At 39.4% G+C, this 20,775-nt stretch overlaps 1 protein-coding gene across 1 annotated transcript in view; it reads right to left on the minus strand.

Annotated features, from left to right (window-relative positions):
- Positions 1 to 20,775, minus strand: part of CBLN4 (cerebellin 4 precursor) — a 29,014-nt gene that overhangs the window by 6,924 nt on the left and 1,315 nt on the right. The window contains exon 2 of the mRNA XM_032219017.1: positions 10,377 to 10,493. Within this exon, the coding sequence (XP_032074908.1) occupies positions 10,377 to 10,493 (117 nt within the window). The remainder of the gene's footprint in view (positions 1 to 10,376; positions 10,494 to 20,775) is intronic.

The following is a 20,775-nucleotide window of genomic DNA, read 5'->3' on the forward strand; positions in this document are numbered from 1 at the left end:
ATAAACGAAGCAGACTACAAAACACAACAAAATTTAAAGCCAAACCAATGTGAGAAATAATTATTAGAAGAAACAGTAGATCAAAGCTAAACAAAAGGTGTTACCATTTTCTTAAGCATTGAGAGAAAGTGAGAGGCAATTGCATTTCCTTAAAACTGAGAGTCACACAGAAGAAACCCCTTGTCTGTAAACTAAGTAGCCACGCTTTTGAGAAGGATGGCATACTCAAAAAAGCCTCTCATACTGTAATATCAGGGAGAAGTAGCCCCATAAATAAATGTGTCAAAAGTCATTTAGAACTTGTAAGGTCAAGACCAGTATTTAAACTGAGCATGGTAAGTAAATGGTAGCCAGGAGACATTTTAGTATAAGGTATCATAGGATTCTTGTATCTTGCATCAATCAACAACCAGCAGCTTGCCAGTTTTGCACCAATTGCAATTTCCAGACATTGGTAAATTCCCAGAAAACACCCTGCATTAGACAAGATAGAATATAATCAGGACCTGGATAACTGTTGCTATATCCAATCAGCTCAAGAAGGACCATACTGGCATAATTAACAGAAATTGTGCAGAAGTGCTTCTCATCACAGCCATCACCTGAATATCCAATGACAGTTGGGCATCAAGGAGCATTTCCAGATGTAAGCCTGCCCTTACTGGTGAGTGTGTGATTTTCTCCTTATCAACAGAATCTCTATCTTATCTAGGTTTAATTGCAATTTATTTATCCTCATCTTGCCTATTATTAAGATGAGGCAGTGTTCAAGGAAAGATTGAAGGCAAACGAGGTCAGGGCAGAAAAAGAATATCATGGCTTCAAAATCTAAGGGACTGGTTTGGACAAAACTCAACAGCACTTTTTCATGCAGCTGTTGATAAAAATAGGATCGCCAACAGTCATGACTGCCAACATGCAATGATGGATATGGAGGAAGAGGAGGAGGAGGAAGAAGAAGAAGGAGAAGGAGGAGGAGAAGGAGGAGGAGGAGGAGGAGGAGGAGGAGGAGGAGGAGAAGAAGAAGAAGAAGAAGAAGAAGAAGAAGAAGAAGAAGAAGAAGAAGAAGAAGAAGAAGAAGAAGAAGAAGAAGAAGCAGCAGCTACTCCATGGAGATGCCAAAGGAAAGGCGTCATGGGTGACATTGTTTGATCAACAGGATCTGGACCATTCTAGCTGATTGTACAGGATGAGCAGAAGTAGATAGGTTGTCAGAGAGTGAAATTCTATGCCAGAAAGAACTTTATAAGTTGTAATCAGCATATTGATGTGTCTGGAGCTGTGAGGAAAACTTTTTCTCAGTTTTCTTATCCAGTGTATGGATATTTGCCATCAAACTTTTGCAACCATCCCAGAGGGCATCTGCTAAGCAAAGTCCATTGGAGAAGACATTCATTTAATGACTGTGTGACTCACTTAAAACTGCAGAAAAAGAGGTCTTAAGATCAGATAGATAACAATCATATCATTTAGCAACAGAGGTTTTGGTCCCAATTGTGTTCATAAACCAAGGACTACCTGTAGATTGAATCACCCAGTAGGATCTCAAGGAATTACCAATCCTCGACTAATGCTAGTTGCTCTTAATTATGCATACTTTAGCAGATCCTTCTATAGCTAATGAAGTTGCAATCCGTCTCTTAAATAAGTAGCTTCATATAATCATTCCATGATTTGGATATGGAGTAGAGCAGGGAAGGGAATATTTACAGATCTTCATTTAGCCAAATTTGGCTAACGGACCATATCTCTGATGGCCACTGCCTGTGGCATATTTGTCTGCTACAATTATATTATTACTAAGTCAAATTATTAATTATTTTTGGAAGAAAAATGTAACATGATTCAAAAAATTAAAACATAGCCAAAACATTAACTGAATTAGATAGTACGTTGCTTGACAAACTTGAACATTGGGCACTATCTAATAAAATGAAATTCAATGATGAAAAGAGTAAGGTTCTACATTTAGGCAACAAAAACGAAATGCACAGGTACAGTATAGGTGGTACCTTGCTCAATAGTAGTAACTGTGAGTGGGATCTTGGATTCCTAGTGGCAACCATTTAAATATGAGCTAACAGTGTGCAGCAGCTGCCAAAAAAACCAACACAGTTCTAGGCTGCATAAACAGAGGGATAGAATCAAGATTATGTGAAGTGTTAATACCACTTTATAATGCCTTGGTAAGGCCACACTCGGAATACTGCATTCAGTTTTGGTCACCACGATGTAGAAACAATATGGAGACAATAGAAAGAGTGCAGAGAAGAGCAACAAAGATGATATGGGGACTGGAGACTAAAATGTATGAAGAACGGTTGCAGGAACTGAGTATGTCTAGTTTAATGAAAAGAAGGACATGTTAGCAGTGTTCCAATATCTCAGGGATTGCCACAAAGAAGTGGGAGTCAAACTATTCTCCAAAGCACCTGAGTGTAGAACAAGAAGCAATAGGTGGAAACTAATCAAGGAGAGAAGTAACTTAGAACTGAAGAGAAATTTCCTGACAGTTAGAACAATTAATCAGTGGAACAGCTTGCCTCCAGAAGTTGTGAATGCCCCCAACACTGGAAGTCTTTAAGAAGATGTTGGATAGCCATTTGTCTGAAATGGTATAAGGTTTCCTGCCTAGGCAGGGGGTTGGACTAGAAGACCTCCAAGGTCCCTTCCAACTCTGCTATTGTATTGCATTGTATTGCTGCAGGCTACTTCTGCTGCCTGCCGGCTGCCTGCAATTTAACAGTTCGAATCTCACCAGGCTCAAAGTTGACTCAGTCTTCCATCTTTCCAAGGTGGGTAAAATGAGGACCCAGATTCTTGGGGGCAAGATACTGACTCTGTAAACTGCTTAGAGAGGGCTATAAAGCACTGTAAAGTGGTATATAAGTCTAAGTGCTATTGCTATTGCTATGTATCTACATAGGCATATGAAAAAAGTGGGTAGAACCTGGAAATCATTATATTCCACATGCTATTTCCTTTTCTAAAAATCTAGGCAAATTCATTGCAGAAAAAATGAAGCCAATGGCATACATAGTTATGCTGGGAAACAAAACATAGCCCAATGTGAAGAAGTGAATGGGGCTGCAAAAATGCTGAACTGTATTCAGTGAAATTAAATACAATTCATGTGACTTTTCTCATTTTTAATAATGTTCTCATTTTGTCACATTCAGAATTAGAATTGGTGGTGATCAACTCTAAGATCTCAGATTGATTGATTGATTGATATGATTGCCCATCTTACTAACATGATTCTGGGCAGCTAACACAAATTTAAAAACAATATACATACATACATACATACATACATACATACATACATACATACATACATAACCACTCCCGTGAATTGTTGTTGTTAGTTGTGAAGTTGTGTCCAAACCATTGTAACACCATGGACAATGTTCCTCCTCTACCATCCTCTAGAGTCCATTTAAGCTCACGCCTACTGCTTCCATCCAGCCACCTCATTCTCTGTTGTTGCCTTCTTCTTTTGTCCTCAATCGTTCCCAGCATTAGGCTCTTCTCATTAGATGGCCAAAGCATTTGAGTTTCATCTTCAGAATCTGGCCTTCTGAAGAGCAGTCAGGGTTGATCTCCTCTAGGACTAACCGTTTGATCACCTTGCAGTCCAAGGGACTCGCAGGAGTCTTCTCCAGCACCATAGTTCAAAGGCCTTAATTCTTTGGTGCTCAGCCTTTCTTATGGTCCAACTTTCACAGCCATACATTGCAACTGTACATTGCAGCCATAGATTGCAACTGTACAACTCTTATGAATAGTATTGTATAAACATTTTAAGATTCGTATGAGTTTCTACATGAGAGCTAATTTGCAGATTGCATAAAGTCATCTTTCCCTGGCTAAAGTGAGAGAATATTAATAATTGTAAGGAATTTGCTTGTTTGCTATTGCTTTCATGTATGAAATCCTCATGTGCAAAGAACTATTTACCCCTCTTAGCTGTGACCAATAACAACGCAATTTCAGACCCAGGGAGAATAGTTGGAATTGGACTGCAATTTTTCTGAGACTGAGGGGAAACGAGAGGCATCTGTATGATATGCTAATTGATCTTTTAAATACATATTTATTCAATCATCAGATAATCATCTGGAAAATTAACAAATCCCATTGCACCCTACATATGTTAAAATGGCTTATATACTGACGATGCTGAGTCCCAAATTAGATATTACATTCCATTAAGTTTCTCCATTTGAACTAGAGGAAGGATAGGAAATGCTGTTTAACCCCTTCATCCCCAAAGGCTTAAATCAAGGCAGCCCTCTCTGGCACCCGCTCAACAGCTGTCTAACAACTTTGGCATCAACACACAGTGGAAAGCCAAATAAGCTGCTGAATGCCCAGATACAGGCAGTTACGTAGATGACCCTACACAAAAGGTGCCAGGTTTTAACCTTCCTCGCCAGCATTGGTCAACTCTGAACAGGATCTGTACCCAGCATGGTGTCTGCCAAGACTCATTGTTTAAATGGGGTCTTGACTCTACCCCTCAGTTGACTGTGGAGCTCCTCAACAAAACATTCATCACATTGTGTCCAAATGTTCATCAAGAGCTTACACCAGCCCAATGTCTGATTTTTTTTTTTCAACATAGACCACCCTGTCCTTGAATGGCTGACATTAACATTTGAACCACTATAAGTTCATGTATTTGCCATACGCTAAATGAATAAATAAACTCCCAGCTGATCTTCCACTGGGAAAGGCCTTTCCTGAACATTTGTTCTCTCTGCAAGGAAACATGTATGTGTTTGGATCCTATTTCTTTTCCTCTGTGGAAAAATAGTTTCCAAACCACAAACACCAGGAGTGGACAAAATTAATTAGATTGATTTACAGATTGTATGCAAGTCATTCTTAGGGATGCAGTGGCTCAGTAGCTAAGACACTAAGCTTGTCAATCAGAAAGGTTGGCAGTTCAGCGGTTCGAATCCCTAATGCCGGATAACGGAGTGAGTTCCCGTTACTTGTCTCAGCTTCTGCCAACCTAGCAGTTTGAAAGCATGTAAAAATGCAAGTAGAAAAATAGGAACCACCTTTGTTGGGAAGGTAACAGCATTCTGTGCATCTTTGGCATTTAGTCATGTTGGCCACATGACCCTGGAGATGTCTTCGGACAGCACTGGCTCTTCGGCTTTGAAACGTAGATGAGCACTGCCCCCTAGGGTTGGGAACAACTAGCACATATGTGCGAGGGGAACCTCTACCTTTACATTCTTAAGGCTGTCATTTATTCTCCTAACTTTCAATATAATATAGCATAGTAAGGACTTGGGAAGAGGGTATTCAAAGTCCCAACTTTTTTTTAAACAAGGATTGTAAAAAAAGAAAGGAGATTGGGCTTTCATTGTGCTGTTTCAGCTGCTGTCTTTGAATTTTTGTGGCAGATGTCTCAGGAGGGGTACAATGCCCTGAGGGGAGGGGCTTCCCAGGGGTGCTATTTATTATATTTATATATTCATATTTTATTCCACTCTTATTACTTTATTAATAACCTAAGGAGGCAAACTTACGACTTCCTCCTCCTATTTTCCTCACAATAACAACCTTGAATTGACCTGAGAGATTGGCTGGCCCAAAGTCACCCACCTGGCATTCATGCCTAAGGTGGGACTAGAACTCACAGACTCCTAGTTATTGACCCAATGTCACTCAGCTGGCATTTATATGTAAAGCAGGACTAGAAATCACAATCTCCTAGTGATTGGCTCAAAGTCGCCCAACAGGCTTTCATGCCTAAGGCAGGACTAGAACACACAGTCTCCTAGTGATTGGCTCCAAGTCACGCAGCCCACTTTCATGCCTAAGTACAATGGTGGAATTCAGCCAGTTCGCACCTATTCGGGAGAACCGGTTGGTAACTTTCTAAGTAGTTTAAAAAACTGATTATTGGAAGAAATCTCCTTTTGTTTTTTTCCACTTTACAGGGCTAATCCTGTAAGGAAGGCAGGAAGGAAAGATTCTAGTGTTGTTTCTAGCCTCATCTTTATTGACCTGCTTACAGAAACTGCCTCTCCAGTTAACCTTTATTACATTGTAACAGCTAAGGCAAAGCGCCCATCGATCTGAGTGACCTTGAGTTGGCCAAGCCCACCCAGTCACATGACCACCAAGCCCCACCTACCGAGATAGTCATTAGGGAAGAGAACCGGTTGTTAAATTATTTGAATCCCCCCATTGCTTAAGCAGGACCAGAACTCACAGACTCCTGATTTCTAGGCCAGCACCTTAACCACTACACCAAACTGGCTTTTGTTTTTAAATAATGCATTTTAAGGAATGCATGGGGAAAGCTATGCAAATTCACATTAAATCTCTTGTCAGTTTATTCTTCTCCCCAACACACAGACCACAAACTTTATCAATGCATGTTGCCATATATAAGTGTTTGTGTGTGTGTGTGTGTGTGTGTGTGTGTGTGTACGCGTGCAGCCCTCAGTTCCGTGCAAAAGCTCCTGCCAGACCCTGATGCCCTCAGAGAAAGGTTAAGGTATAAAATGTCTTTATTGTTGTCACCCAACTTAAAGGATAGAAAAGCATCCTCTATGAAACAAAGAGTCAAATTAGGTGTATGCAAGTAGCCCTCAACTTACAAGCACAATTGAGCCCAAAATGTATGTTAAGTGAGAAATGTGTTAACTGAGTTTTGCCCCACCCTACAACTTTTCTTGCCACGTTTATTAAATGAATCACTGCAGCTGTTAGCTAAGTAAGTACGATGGTTAAGTGAATCTGGCTTCCCGCCAATTGACATTCCTGGTCAGAAAGTCACCAAACTGGATTGCATGGCCCCGGGACACTGCAACTGTCATGCCTATGACCTAGTTGTCCAGCATCCGAATGTCAATCACATGACCATGGGGATGCTGCAATGGTCACATGTGTGAAAAATGGGCTTAAGTCATTTTTACAGCACCGTGGTAACCGTCACTAAACAAACTATTGTAAGACAAGGACTAACTGTATATGCCTGATTCAAAAAAAACACCTTGCATTTCTTTCTCCCATTGCAGAGGAGGGAAGCCTCTCTTTTCTCCAAAGTGGTTGTTATGGCCACCTGCCTAATGCTTTCATCAAGGAATCCTCTATTTCCAGGCTTCATGCCTTGCTAACCTCAGCTCTCACCATTTCTGAGGCATAGGCTGCAGACTCAGGAGCTCAGGCAACGCAGGAGCAGATTACAAGGAAATTGCTCTCAAGCTATTGCAGTAATATATTCAGCAAAATGAAGATAGGCATTATAAGCCTAGGAGAGGCATGCTCTGTTGACCATTCATTTCCCCAGATGCCGTTCCACCTCCTTATCATAGCTCATCTTGCCCTTTTCTTTGTTTAAAGAGGCAGTTGTTTGCAGAAATATAAGGAGTTTCAAAGTGAAGCCCACAACTAGCATTTAGTATGTCTTTCACCATGAAGTTTATCGTCTGCAACGATTCTGAGATAGAAATGAAAGAGGTTTTTAAACTACCATCACACCAAAAAAACTTCTGGCAATCCCTCAAAGTCTAATCACTGCCTTTCTAACTTCTTGGCTCCTGGAAAACAATGGACTACATGTAAGTAGCCAACAGAACAACAGAGTTGGAAGGGACCTTGGAGGTCTTCTAATCCAACCCCCTGTTTAAGCAGGAAACCCAATACCTGTGATGGCGAACCTATGGCACGTGTGACCTCGTCGAGCCCTCTCTGCAGACACGTGAGTGATCACCCAGCTTAACTCTATTGTGCATGTGGGGGCTGTTTTTCGGATCTCTGCCATGCATGTGGGAGACATATGCACATGCACAGGGGGGTGGGGTGCCATGCATGCATGTGTGCAGGGGATCACATATGCATGTGGGGATGTGGGGGTCATGCATGCACACGCAGGAGTGTGGGGAGCACAGGGGGTGCAGTGCTCACTCCTGCACCCTGTTTTTGGTTTCAGGTGGCTTCAGGGAGGCCTGCTTGGCCCAAAATGGGGCCCTGGGGGGGTGTCACATGCATTCACAGGTTTGCGGGGGGATTGCAGTGGGTTGTGCATGCATGGACTGGGGGTGGGGCACATTGCATTATGGGTGTGGGCATGCACCCATGCACTGTTGCACACATGTTTTTGGCACACGAGGAGTAAATGGTTAGCCATTACTGCTCTATACCATTTCAGACAAATGACTTCTTAAAAACCTCCAGTGTTGGAACTTCTGGAGGCATATCATCTTGGCCAGGGGCCAAAACAAACCAACTTCATGAACATGGTATCACTTTGTGCCTTCTAAACATACAAAAGTATATGATGTCATCTTAGAAGGCTGGCTTCATATTATAAGGGAAATGATCTGAAATCCTAATGTTATTTTCTATCATAGTTTCTAGTCCACTGCTATAGATTTGTTATGACTCAACCAGTGGTGGTTTTCAAAAAAATTTAGAACCTCTTCTGTAGGTCTGGCCTGCTTTGTTGGAGTGGCTTGCCAGCCATGTGACTGTATGGGAGTGGATTGGCAGTCATGTGACTGGATGGGCGTGACCAACTTGTAAAATGTGGTGAAACTCATTTAATAACACTCTTGCGTAGTAACCAAAATGTTGGCTCAGAAACTCTGGCATTTGAAGCACGCAAGTCTTAAAGCTGTCAAGTTACAAGACCCTTGCACCCTTAACCCTTTAGAAAAAAACTCCAGGGGTGTTCAAACTTGACAGCTTTAAGACTTGTGGACTTTAACTCCCAGAATTCCTCCTCTCACTCTTCATATTGATGATGTGCGGATGGGCCGGTGGGGGGGAGCTGGAACCGGTTCTAAATGGCACTGTAGACAATAGAAGAGGTTAGAACTGGTAGGAACTCACCCCTGGCCTCAACCCTACACATCTTTGCTTAAAAATTCATTCTTGAGAACATTTATCGATATCCAATGACATTTCATGCAAAATTGTTATACCATCACCATCATAATTGTTATGCCACAATTATTTCCTGTCCATTTCTGTCCCAAATTTAAAGTTTTGGTGCCAACCTGTAAAGACTATAATTATTTGGGACCAGTATGGCCAAAGGAATGTTCCCAACCATGCTTATCTGTGCAGTCAAGCACTTAAGGATTCTTCGGCGAAACTATTGGAATAACACGTCAGTGAAATGAGGCCAATGACTACAAAGGCAGAAGCTGTGGCATTTCCCTTCTAGAACACCACTCATCCCAGGAAGTTTGCTTGGCAATTCGCAGCTCTTCCAGCTAAAGATCTACCTCTTTTCTGTAGCATTTCAGATTTTAACATTGCATTTGGAACTTCTAAAATCTGCACCATTTTGAGGTTTTCCAAATTGTGTAAGTTATATAAATTGGAGTGGCCTTTACATCTGTTCCTATAAATTGGTTTTTTGGGGGGGAAAAAGACATATTTAGCCCATATGGAGTTCAACTCCCCAAATTCCCCCACTCTATGTGGCCATTGTTAAGAATTCTGGGAGTTTCCACAGATCTTACAGTTGTTCAGGTTACTGTACAGAGCTACAAAAAGAAATAACACGCTGGTATTGTGACGGAATGTTTTCTGAACTCCCAAGGAGTGCAGTTTAGATAGTTTGTGTGGGAGAGAGAGAATGAAGACAGCTGCTCCCTAATACTTTCCAGAGTATGTTTTAAGGTGCATGTAGCCTGCTTTATTTTGCCAAGATTCTGTCTATAGGTGAAGAAGAACAACAAAGGAAACTGCTTACAAGAATTTCAACAGGTTTTTTTAAAGTTTTTTGAGTCTGATGGTTTTAGATATAGACATTCTGTCTAGATAATTTTTCATAAAATATTACTTAGATGTGTGTACTGCTTTTCAAGATCATGCAAAGTGTTAGTTCACCTTTATAATGCTTTGATAAGGTCACACTTGGAATATTGCATCCAGCTGTGGTTGCCACAATATAAAAGATGTTGAGACTCTAGAAAGAGTATACAGAGAATCTGTGCCAACTTAATTTTGGCTGCTTTGCATTCCTGGTATTTAATGCTCTTTGATGAATGAGTTATAAAGAAATTGTGACATGAAAGTCAACTTGGTCATTTTGGAGAAGCTGCCATATCTAGAAAGGGGATGTAAGACTGTAATTTGATTTATCTTTTAAAATCTATTAGTCTTTCTTACCAGTAGCTGTCCCTATTGTTTCACTCATGTTTATATTGCTTTCTTTTGATATGTTATATATTTTTAATAACCTACAACATGATGCTTTTAGATTAAAGCTAATATCCAATATAAGTATGACAGAGAGGGAGGGAGGGAGAGTGGGAGGAAGGAAAGGAGGAAAGGAGGAAAGAAAGAAACATTAACAATATTAGCCTCAAAGATTATTTTTTAATTCAACATACCTGAATTGTTTGGCTCTGGTAGACTTTAATTACATGAAAATTAAAACTGTATATTCCTTTTCTCGGTGCTACAAACACAGACTCCAATGTAAAGAAATTGCCCACATTTACTAGGATCTATAAATAAAAGAAAAGAAACCAGTAATTAATGGAAGTATTCCAAGTCCTGGAAAACAATGAAATAATTATTTTGAATGAACCCAAGTTTAATTACAGCTTTTGTACATTGTTCATCTGACACTTCAGTGTATGCAAATAATCTGATTTTACTTCCAACAGCCTCATAATAAGATGTAATGTGTGCTATTATTATTTGAATAAAACCCACTTATTTTCAATTAAAGATATAGAAATTCCTTTCTCACATACTTCACCACATGCTTAGTTGAGAGTAAGCATTACTGAAAGCAACAGGAACCTATTTCTGAGTATACTTAGATTCACGTAACATATTTTTGTACAACCAGCTGAGAGGCTGCTCAGTCCCACTACAGTTCCTGCTGGGTTTCAAGCAGATGAGTCATCTCATCACATGGAATTGAATTACTTAGATAGCTAAAAACATTTGTAGCACAAATCTTCAAGTTGTTTAGTTATGTAAGCCTCACAAAGAATCCAGGCAGATACAAACAGAAGGACAATGAATGCCAACTGTTGAATAAACAGCTGCCCACAAACTTATCTTACACAAGCAAGTGGGTCAAGCTTTATAACATCTCGGAACCTTCAAGATTATTTGGCCAACAAATGAGAACACTACAGAATTTCCCTCCACTAATCATTGGTTCAATGCAAGGCATTTGCTACACTGAATCGATCTGGAACGTGCTCAGATCCAAATCCTTGGTTCCCAACAACTACAGCACCCTACAACTGTGGCTGCAGAGCTAACCGTTCGGAATATAGCAGTGCTAAGTAACAGCAACATTAGGAAGGAGGAGTATGAGAAGCTGGAGAAGTACCAGGGTCTGAAGGAGGAAATAGAGAGCATGTGGAAAGTAAAGTAAAAGCCAAAATGGTCCCATTGGTGATAGGAGCACTTTAGGCTGTAAGTACTAAAATAGGGGAGTGGCACCAACAGATCCCAAGAACCTCACAGCTTTCTGAATAGAAGAGTGCAAAGTTAGAACAGCTAAGGCACAATGGAACTCCTAAGCCATTGATAGAGGACTCAAGGACTCAAGATGGAGAAAGACACATACCATTTATAAGGATAAGAAGGGAATTTTTAGATGATAGATAGATACCCTACTTTCCCAAAAATAAGGCCTCCCCAGATAATAAACCCAATCAGGCTGTTGAGCACATGTGCTAAAATAAGCCCTCCCCCGAGAATAAGCCCTCTCCAAAAATATTGCCATGAGGTGACTACACTTGCTGCCATCTGCACCTCAAAAATAATAAGACATCCTCAAAAATAATGCCAAGCACTTATTTTGGGGGTCTCCTGTCTTATTTTTGGGGAAACATAGTAAATAGATAGATAGATAGATAGATAGATAGATAGATAGATAGATAGATAGATAGATAGATAGATATGGATGGAGAGAGGGAGGAGGGAAGGAGGGATGGAGCAGGAGAGAGAAACTGACAGACACAGTTAGCACTATGCATTCATGCCTTATTTCCATCTCCTTCCACAATATTTTGCACTCTTCTTTCATCATGCTCGTGACATGAAATTATTCCTAAGGGGGCAGATTACATATCTTGAACTATATGATCATCAATGTTCTTATGGTTGTCCTCAGCTGGAAACAGATTCTCCATTCATCTCAGTAGGAAGGATGACTATGTCTTTATGAAGGATTGTTCCATGGAAAATTCCAACATTTGGTGGCTTGGGAAATCCCACTTAACTTCAGAATGGGTAAGGTTATAATGTAAAATAGGCAAGGCTGCATGTTATGGTTGCTATTGCTGTTTTCTTTTTCTTTTAAATTGCGTGCAGACTCTTTTAGAGTTTACAGTTCAGGTTGTGAATGCTTCCATCTCAAATTAGCTGGGAATGAGGCTAAGGTGACTAGCAATAGCAAAACACTTAGACTTATATACTGCTTCATAGTACTTTACATCTATATGTTTATAGAGTCAGCATATTGTCCCCAACAATCTGGGTCCTCATTTTATTGACCTTGAAAGGATGAAAGGCTGAGTCAACCTTGAGCCGGTCAGGATCGAACTCCTGGCTGTGGGCAGAGTTAGCCTGCAATACTGAATTCTAACCACCATGCCACCACGACTCTAGATAATCCACAAAGAGTTTCAAAGGCTGTCTGTAGTTTTCAGGCTACACCCTTAAAATGAAGGTTCAACTACTTTAAGGTCTCAGAATGAAGGTGGATTATAGATGCAACAAATAAATAATTATGTAGAAACTTTTCAAGCAACTTAAGTGCAAGAAATTATTTTGGAGGGGACCAACTGCAGGTATAATTATTCAATTCTTCCCAATGTTGTTGTTACTTGGCACTGCTATATTCTGAATGGTTGGCTCTGCAGCCACAGTTGTAGGGAGCTGTACTTGTTAGAAACCATGGATTTGGATCTGAGTACGTTCCAGATGGATTCAGTGTAACAATTGCCTTGCATATTTTGCTGTGCTAGAATAGCATAGAGAAGATAATGGAGGTGTGTCAAATATACATCCCAGGCTTTCAGCTACTGACAATAGTTGAATTTCCTTCATTGGCTTGGGTACAATCCACAGAATCTCAGGCATATTTCAGCCATATTGATCTTGATAGGAGAAAAAATAGCCTCTTTGCTTTCACGTGCAGTTTACAGTACTTGCAAATCTGGATTGCATTCTTGAACAGGACAGTCAAGTCTCTTATTGTTATTTAGGACTGAAATGTACCTAGCCTCTTGAAGGAACTTCCTACTTTCAGCCTTTCTGAGATTGGGTCGTAATTTTCATAAGTGCCTCCTTAGGTTTCTATATTATCAATTGAAGTCTTCCTTAGGCTTAGATTAGATTTCAGAAAGAGCACAACAAGGTTTTTGGAAGAGTGATGCAGTGGCCTAGAGGTGGAGCTCTCACCTCGCAATCAGGAGGCTGTAAGTTTGATCCTAGGTAGAGGCAAATATTTCTCTCTCTGAGCACAATAGGAATATATCTGCTGAACAAAACTCTGGATTGGTGACAGGAAGGGCACCCGGTCATTAAATATGCTGCTAGCTCCATTGAGTTGCCCAGACTCCACCCTGTTAGGAATATAATCTAACGGTTGGGTTAGCAATATATAAATCATGTAACAATGCTATACCTGTTTCTTTAAATCATGCTGTAAATGTGATTGGTTGCTGTTTCCTCAATTGGCCATAAGATGGAGCCAGGATCACTGTTAGATGCTGATCTGATCTGGGTATTTGGAAGCTGGCTGTTAGAAATGCCGTATAGTGATCAGCGTGAGCTACTGTAAGTTTTGCAACTGCTAGCAAACTTTGTGTACTGGATTGTTAGTATGATTATGGACTATATTATTTGGATTATCCCTTAACTGAGTTGATGAGTGACTGTCTTAACCATGTATGACCTGGACTGTTTGATGGACTCTGATACCTCTATTTCCACAAAAGTAAAAACCTATTTAAACTGCAGTGTCTCTGTATGCTGGTTTGTGTGTTCTCCAACATCATTGTCACAACGCTTGTCTGAACGCACTCGCTCTCCCAATGGGGAGCTTACCTAACACACCCCACAAGGGATTATGGGTCATTAAAAGAAGATGACAGCAAGGTTTTTGGAGATGGGTTGCATACTCTTTCTTAGGGGAGCTTCAATCAACTTCCATTCTCCTTTCCATCTTCCTTCGTGCACCTTTTCCAATCCCCTTCATTTTCATTGGAACGTGTTAGCTTTGATTGAATATGGTGATTTCCCTAATGGTATGTTACTTCATCCTGATTTTTGCTGCAATGGTGATGATGATTTATTTATATATCAAACTTCTTGATTACCCACTTCCCTCAGAGAGGGACTCTGGGAAGTGAATAATAGCTCTTTTTCTCTATAGCCCATAATAATATTAAAATGAAAGTTGATGCCGGGATATTAACTGTTGTGTACAGTGATTTTTTAAGATCTAGAAGTGAAACTAAATAAATTCTTGACTAGCTCTAAAGTCTTGAATGTGGTTTTAGACATTTTTCCTCAAAATGCTAACAGCAATATTAGACTTATATACCGCTTCACAGTGCTTTTACAGCCCTCTCTAAGCAGTTTACAGAGTCAGCATGTTGCCCCCAACAATTTGAGTCCTCATTTTACCCACCTCAAAAGGCTGGAAGGCTGAGTCAACCTTGAGCCTGGTGAGATTCAAACTGCCAAATTGCAGGCAGCCGGCAGTCAGCAGAAATAGCCTGTAGCACTGCATTCTAACCACTGCACCACCGCGGCTCTAATGTTAAATTATAGCAGGAAAAAAGGAAGCAAAAGGAAAGAGCCTTGCTTATCTTTCCATTAATCCATTCCTGTTTAATGTTATGAAACTGAAATTAAAACAGTCAATGCAAAGAGTTATGGACTTCACCCCCATTATCTTCTCTATGCAATTCTAGCACAGCAAAATATTCACCTACCTGTCCTGTTAGACTGAGTGCAGATATCTGTTGCTCCTCTGAAAGAGACCTCATATGAAATGCTAATTATCTGTTATCATTTGGAGTTTTAAACAGTAGTCATTTCCAAAGAAATCAATATAGAAATCAATTTGTTAGGTATTAATGATGACCATGGATCAATTATACAAAGTTGAACTTGGTTCATCGGAATTTGGGTGGCCATATGCCAGCTCTATCTGTAAAAAAATATTAACTTATTATTATAACTAAGTTTAATTGCAATCAATAGGTTTAACGTTCCTTGCACTAACATCAGGAAAAATGATGTATCATCGGGCATATTCCTCAACAATACTTTCTTCATAATCTTAGGATAAGAGTCTCTGTGTCTCTCTGTTTCTGTTTCTCTATGTCTCTGACTGTCTGTCTGTCTCTGTCTCTCTGTCTCTCTCTGTCTCTCTGTCGCTAAGTCTCTCTCTCTCAATCTCTCTCTATCTCATCTCTCTCTCTCTCTGTTCTCTCTCTCTCTGTGTGTCTATCTCTCTCCCTCTCTCTCCCCTCCTCTCAATTGCACTACCTCTTGTCTATTTCATCTTAGTCTATGAAGATTCTCAGTCATCCAGATCACGATTGGACCAAAGGTGTTTTTTTTTCAAGCGGGATTTGGACTTTCTGTTTTTTTCTTTGGAGACATTTTGCTTCTCATTCAAGAAGCTTCTTCAGCTCAGTGTTACAAAATGGCATTCTAGCAGCTGTGTTATCCCAGGAGATGTTCGATTATTTCCAGTACTTTTCCAAAATTGGTAGATATTAAATAGAAGTTTAACATGTCAGCTGATTTGGTTATTTATTTATTTATTTAGTCTCCTTGCATTTGGAAGATTTGGCAGGCTAGGAGGCAGCTTATAACTTTCAGATAAGTTTAAACCATCCACCTCCTGCTTCAATTTATTGAAACAGTCACATTAATCCTATTCACTTTGGAATGCAGACTCCAATATTCCACACAAACTGAGAGTGGACATCAGATAGTCTGCAGTTGTAGACATGCAACAATTCTGTTTAGAAGGCCCACATTGACAGGGGTGTTTTCTAAATAGAAAGAATAATGTTTCTTCTTCCAGTTCTGTAACTATTAATGCAAGAAAGCAATGGGTTACTATCCTGACATTTCTATCAATATTACAGTTCTTGAATTAAATCTATTTTTGAGGAAAATCTGTAGTTTAGTAGTATAACTATTTAGAATTCTTGTCTTCATTTCCTGAGCAATATCATTTCTCTGTCTATTCCTTACAACCTTAACATAAAGCCCGTCTTTCCCACTAACTTGTGCTTAATCTCATAATCCTTATTGCTTACAAAAAGGATAGCTGAGCTCATAAGAGAAACATGCATTATTGTTCTTTGCTACTCTTGAGCCAATCTCCCCTCCCTAAATCTTTTCATCGTCGTTGTGGTTGTTATTCATTGCACAGTCAGCCAGATGTTCAGACTGGATTTGGCATTTTTGTCTACCTATTGAGTTGTCACTAAGGACCTGGGATAGGCAAATCTGGATGTTTGACTGTTACAGATATTGTCGCAGGATGGAAGCAGTTCCAAGTAAAGCCGCCTTCTGCAATTGTAATATTGTTGTTGTCACACAGTCAGCCAGATGTATAGACATGATTTGGCATTTTTGTCCATCTATCAGGTCCTTACCAAGGACCACATATAGACAGATGGTGTTGTTTGTTAAAGGTATTGATGCAGGCTGTAAGCTGCCTTTTGCAATTGATTGACGTTGATTTTGTCAATGCCAATGGTGTTCAACTGGTGCTCAAGTTGTTTTAGAATTGCATCCAAGGTGCCTATTATTGTTGTCATTGTTTGTCACATAGATGTTTAGACTGGATTTGATTTTTTTTATCCTCCTAAAGAATCCTTCTCAAGGATCTGGGATAGACAGATGTTGCTGTTTGATGGTGGTAACAGCATTGTTATAGGCTGCAAGCTGCTCCATGTAAATCTGCCTTTTGCGATTGACTATGGCTTATTTTGTTAATGCCAACGGTATTCACATTATACTCCAGAGGTATTGAGATTACATGCACAGCACCTATTACTATTAACTTTTGCCATGGTTGTTCTAATTCTATTTGCAGATCTTTATATTTTGAGATTCCCCACTCCACCCCCAGTTCTTTTTCTTCTATTCGGCTGTCTCCAGATATTACAATGTCCACTATCCAAACATTTTTGTCTTGTTGAATAATTGTTAAATCTAGGGTGTTGTGTGACAGATACTTGTCTGTTGAAATCCTAGAGCACTTTAGCTTCTTCATTTTCTGCTACTTTGTCTATTCTCTGGCCCTACCAGTTCTTGCTTGTAGTCAAGTGGTAGGCACCGTTGTGGGTACTTTGTCATGTCATTGTTAGTAATCAATCTGTGTGATCTTCTTGCAGCACCTGTTTATTAAGCTTCTTGGCAGAGATGGCATTTGCTGTTTGTTGCTGACTTCTCAATTCTGGCTTTATATGCATTTGTTCTTAAGGTATGGTCTTGTGAAGCCAGATTCAGCCCTTCAGTCTCTTTCTCCAACTTTCCAGATCTTGTTACCACATTTTCCTGTTATTTTTATATATATATACTGCCCATATACTTGCTTTGCCATATCTGTTTTCTATTCTTCATTTGGTCTTTCATGTTTGGTCTCTTTGGTGTTCAGTAAGCCTTCATGACATCCTAGCTTCAGTGCATCTTTTTCACTGTTCTTCAGATATTTTTCCAATGCCCTTTTTTCTTCTTCATTTGGTGTACTTGCAACATTCCATGCCTACCTATGTTCCTTGGTAAGTAGGTACTGTCAACATCAATGTATGGATGAAGCACATAATTTGTTGTGATTATCGTGACAAGAAGCAATGGGTGGAAACTGATCAAGGAGAGAAGCAACTTAGAACTAAGGAGTGAGAACAATTAATCAGTGGAATGACTTGCCTCCAGAAGTTGTGAATTCTCCAACATGGGAAGTTTTAAAGAAGATGTTGGACAATCATTTGCCTGAAGTGGTATAGGGTTTCCTGCCTAAGCAGGGAGGTGGACTAGAAGATCTCCAAGGTCCCTTCGAACTCTGTTATTCTATTCTATTCTATTCTATCTTGTGGGGTTTTCCTATCTGGGACTTATAATTCAGTTTGTATCAAATCCACTATTCCTGCTGTACATATTTCATGACTGGAATTATCCAGGTATTAATTGCCTTGGTAGTATTCCCACCACTGAGTTTAGACCTTAAAACCTTTTTCAATTTTCTATTCATTACTAACCTTCTTCTAGACTTCAGTGTGCCTAATGTTGATAGTTTATTATTATTGTTATTACCTGCCTGGCCAGTTTTGCAATCCTCTATCTATTAACTGGGGAATGAGCCCCACTTAATTAAATCACTTTTTAAAATAAAAGTGTAGAATCCCAAGGCTTTTTATATAATACAGAGGAATTTATAAAAACCTGAACGATGGCTCATGCAGTTCTCATCTCTGCCACAAATTTATCAGAGGATCTAATATAATATGCCTTTTCCAGCTTCTCCTAGCACCAGAGATGTATTAACACTGTGCTTTGGACCTTTTAAAAAATCATTTGCCTTTTCATAATTTGTTGCCTTTAAAAGTGCTTTATCATTTTATTCTGCTCTTTGTGTGTCTCCCTCTAACTCTGCCCTGTTATCTTTTACCAGAGGGCACTGTTCAAAATAAATGTAACGTGCTGTGAAATATCCGCTTTGCATATTGTACATTTTAGTTTGCCTTTCAATTAAATTCCACACAGTCGTGAACCCTTTCTTATATATAAACAGGTCACCCTCTGAAGTTCTCAATAAACTTTGATGGAATAACAGCCACCTAACATGTGCTTTGCATGTAAGGCCTATTTTTTTTAGCAGCCTTTCTCAATGCGATGCCCTTGAAAGTTTCTGACCATAACACCTATTAAACTCTGACCACCAATCAAACTACAAGGGGTTGACAAAAAAGGTACCCTAAGATATCTGGAAAACAGAGGAACAGAAAACCCTCTTAGTTCATTTGCAAAGGATGGGAAAGGATTGCTTCTCGTGAAATAGATTATCCACTGATCTGATACAGCCCAAGTGTGTGTGTGGTGTGTGTGTGTGTGTGTGTGTGTGTGTGTATTTCTATCCCTGAATAAATATTACAGCATAAATTTATCAATGCTCCTGTCCAAAGCAGTTTCTTTAGATTACATAAAGTTGACTGAGAAATTAAAATGAATAACTGTAGATCTAGTACAAGACAAAACCTGAAAACAGCCAAATGATAAATCATTATTATTATAATAAAAACTACATATAGTATATTATTTAAACAATAATGTTATATTATGATAAAAGCAGTGAAATGTAATATTGCACACTCTATGACTCTACTACCTAAAAATACAACACTGTCAGTAACAGGAAGAATATCCTGTTCATATCTTCTTTTACTCTGCAGGAAAAAAAAATATTTGTAAAAGTTCTACTTGGGTCATTTTCATAAGGCAAGTGGTAATCCTTCTCCTGTGCCTTGATGTAAGCAACGTCAGTGAAAGGGACAGATCATCCACTTCACCCCATCTATTTGACCACATACCTAAATACATTTATGTGAGCTTAAAGGAGAATGAACTCCATTCAGTGGGACTTTCTTCTCAGTAAACATGTATAGGATTGGAATGTACATTAGCAACATGTTTTGGGATCAGTAAGGGTAGGGACATACTTCAGTTGTCATGACAATTCCAGAAGCAATGTCGTTTGCATATAATGAGTAACATATGCTGGCTAATATGTCCAGTAATGAATGTGAAGATGTAAATGAAACATATGAAGGCAAGAAGTGGGTGGCATCTCATAGGAAAACAGGACGTTAAAACTTTGCAGAAAGAGTGGGGCATTTTTAAGTGGCACACAGCTAGCAGAGGGGAGAAGGAATATAATCGAAGCATATACTTTTAAAAGTCATCTCTTATACATCTTGTGTCTAGATATAAGTGGAAAAATACTGATCTTTTGCCTTCTATTCCTTCCCCTGAGAAACAGGTAGCTGTCATATTGTTCCACCATCTCCATGTAACTTACACTACACATGCACCTGACTTCTGATCCCTTGAAAAGGTTAATGACAATGTGACTGAGTTGGTTACAAGATTCCTAGGACTCTTTAACACTCGGGAAAAATGCAGATATTTCAGCCTGTCAAAAAACTATACCTTGAAAAAACTAAAAAAAATAACTTGTGGGCTTAATTAAACCCTCCAGCTAATATTTGCAAGAATCTGCTGTATCTACATCTCTATAAGCACACACGGCATAAACAGCTGATGGTAGGATATTAGATATGGTACATGCATTTTATATCATATAAAATCCAATGCCTTTCTGTCCTCTCCTTCAAAACATGGATCTTTGCCAGTCCAAAAATTGCATCCTGTAAATGGCATCACTTTCAGCAGGAAAACTGACACATTGGTTTAATTTTCCTATTGAAACAGATTGATTATATTAAGACACATTAGATCAAAATTGGAAATGCAATATGTTATTTTGGAAAGTAAGAGGAATAGATTTTTTTTATTTTTCAAAAAAATATGGGTGAAGGAATTATTATCATTATCTATTTCAGGAATGGATTTGGAAGAAGGGAGGAGTGCAGAAAGTCCTTCCAAGGTTGCAAAATTCTGCAGTAGTGCTACTAAGGTGCAGTGAATTTTCCAAAGGACTGCCTCCATATTTTACTAGTGAGATCTGGCTCAGTTTCATTGCTACATTATCTATATCCATGC

This window comes from Thamnophis elegans, chromosome 5 (assembly GCF_009769535.1).
Source record: "Thamnophis elegans isolate rThaEle1 chromosome 5, rThaEle1.pri, whole genome shotgun sequence".
NCBI classification, from domain to species: domain Eukaryota; kingdom Metazoa; phylum Chordata; class Lepidosauria; order Squamata; family Colubridae; genus Thamnophis; species Thamnophis elegans.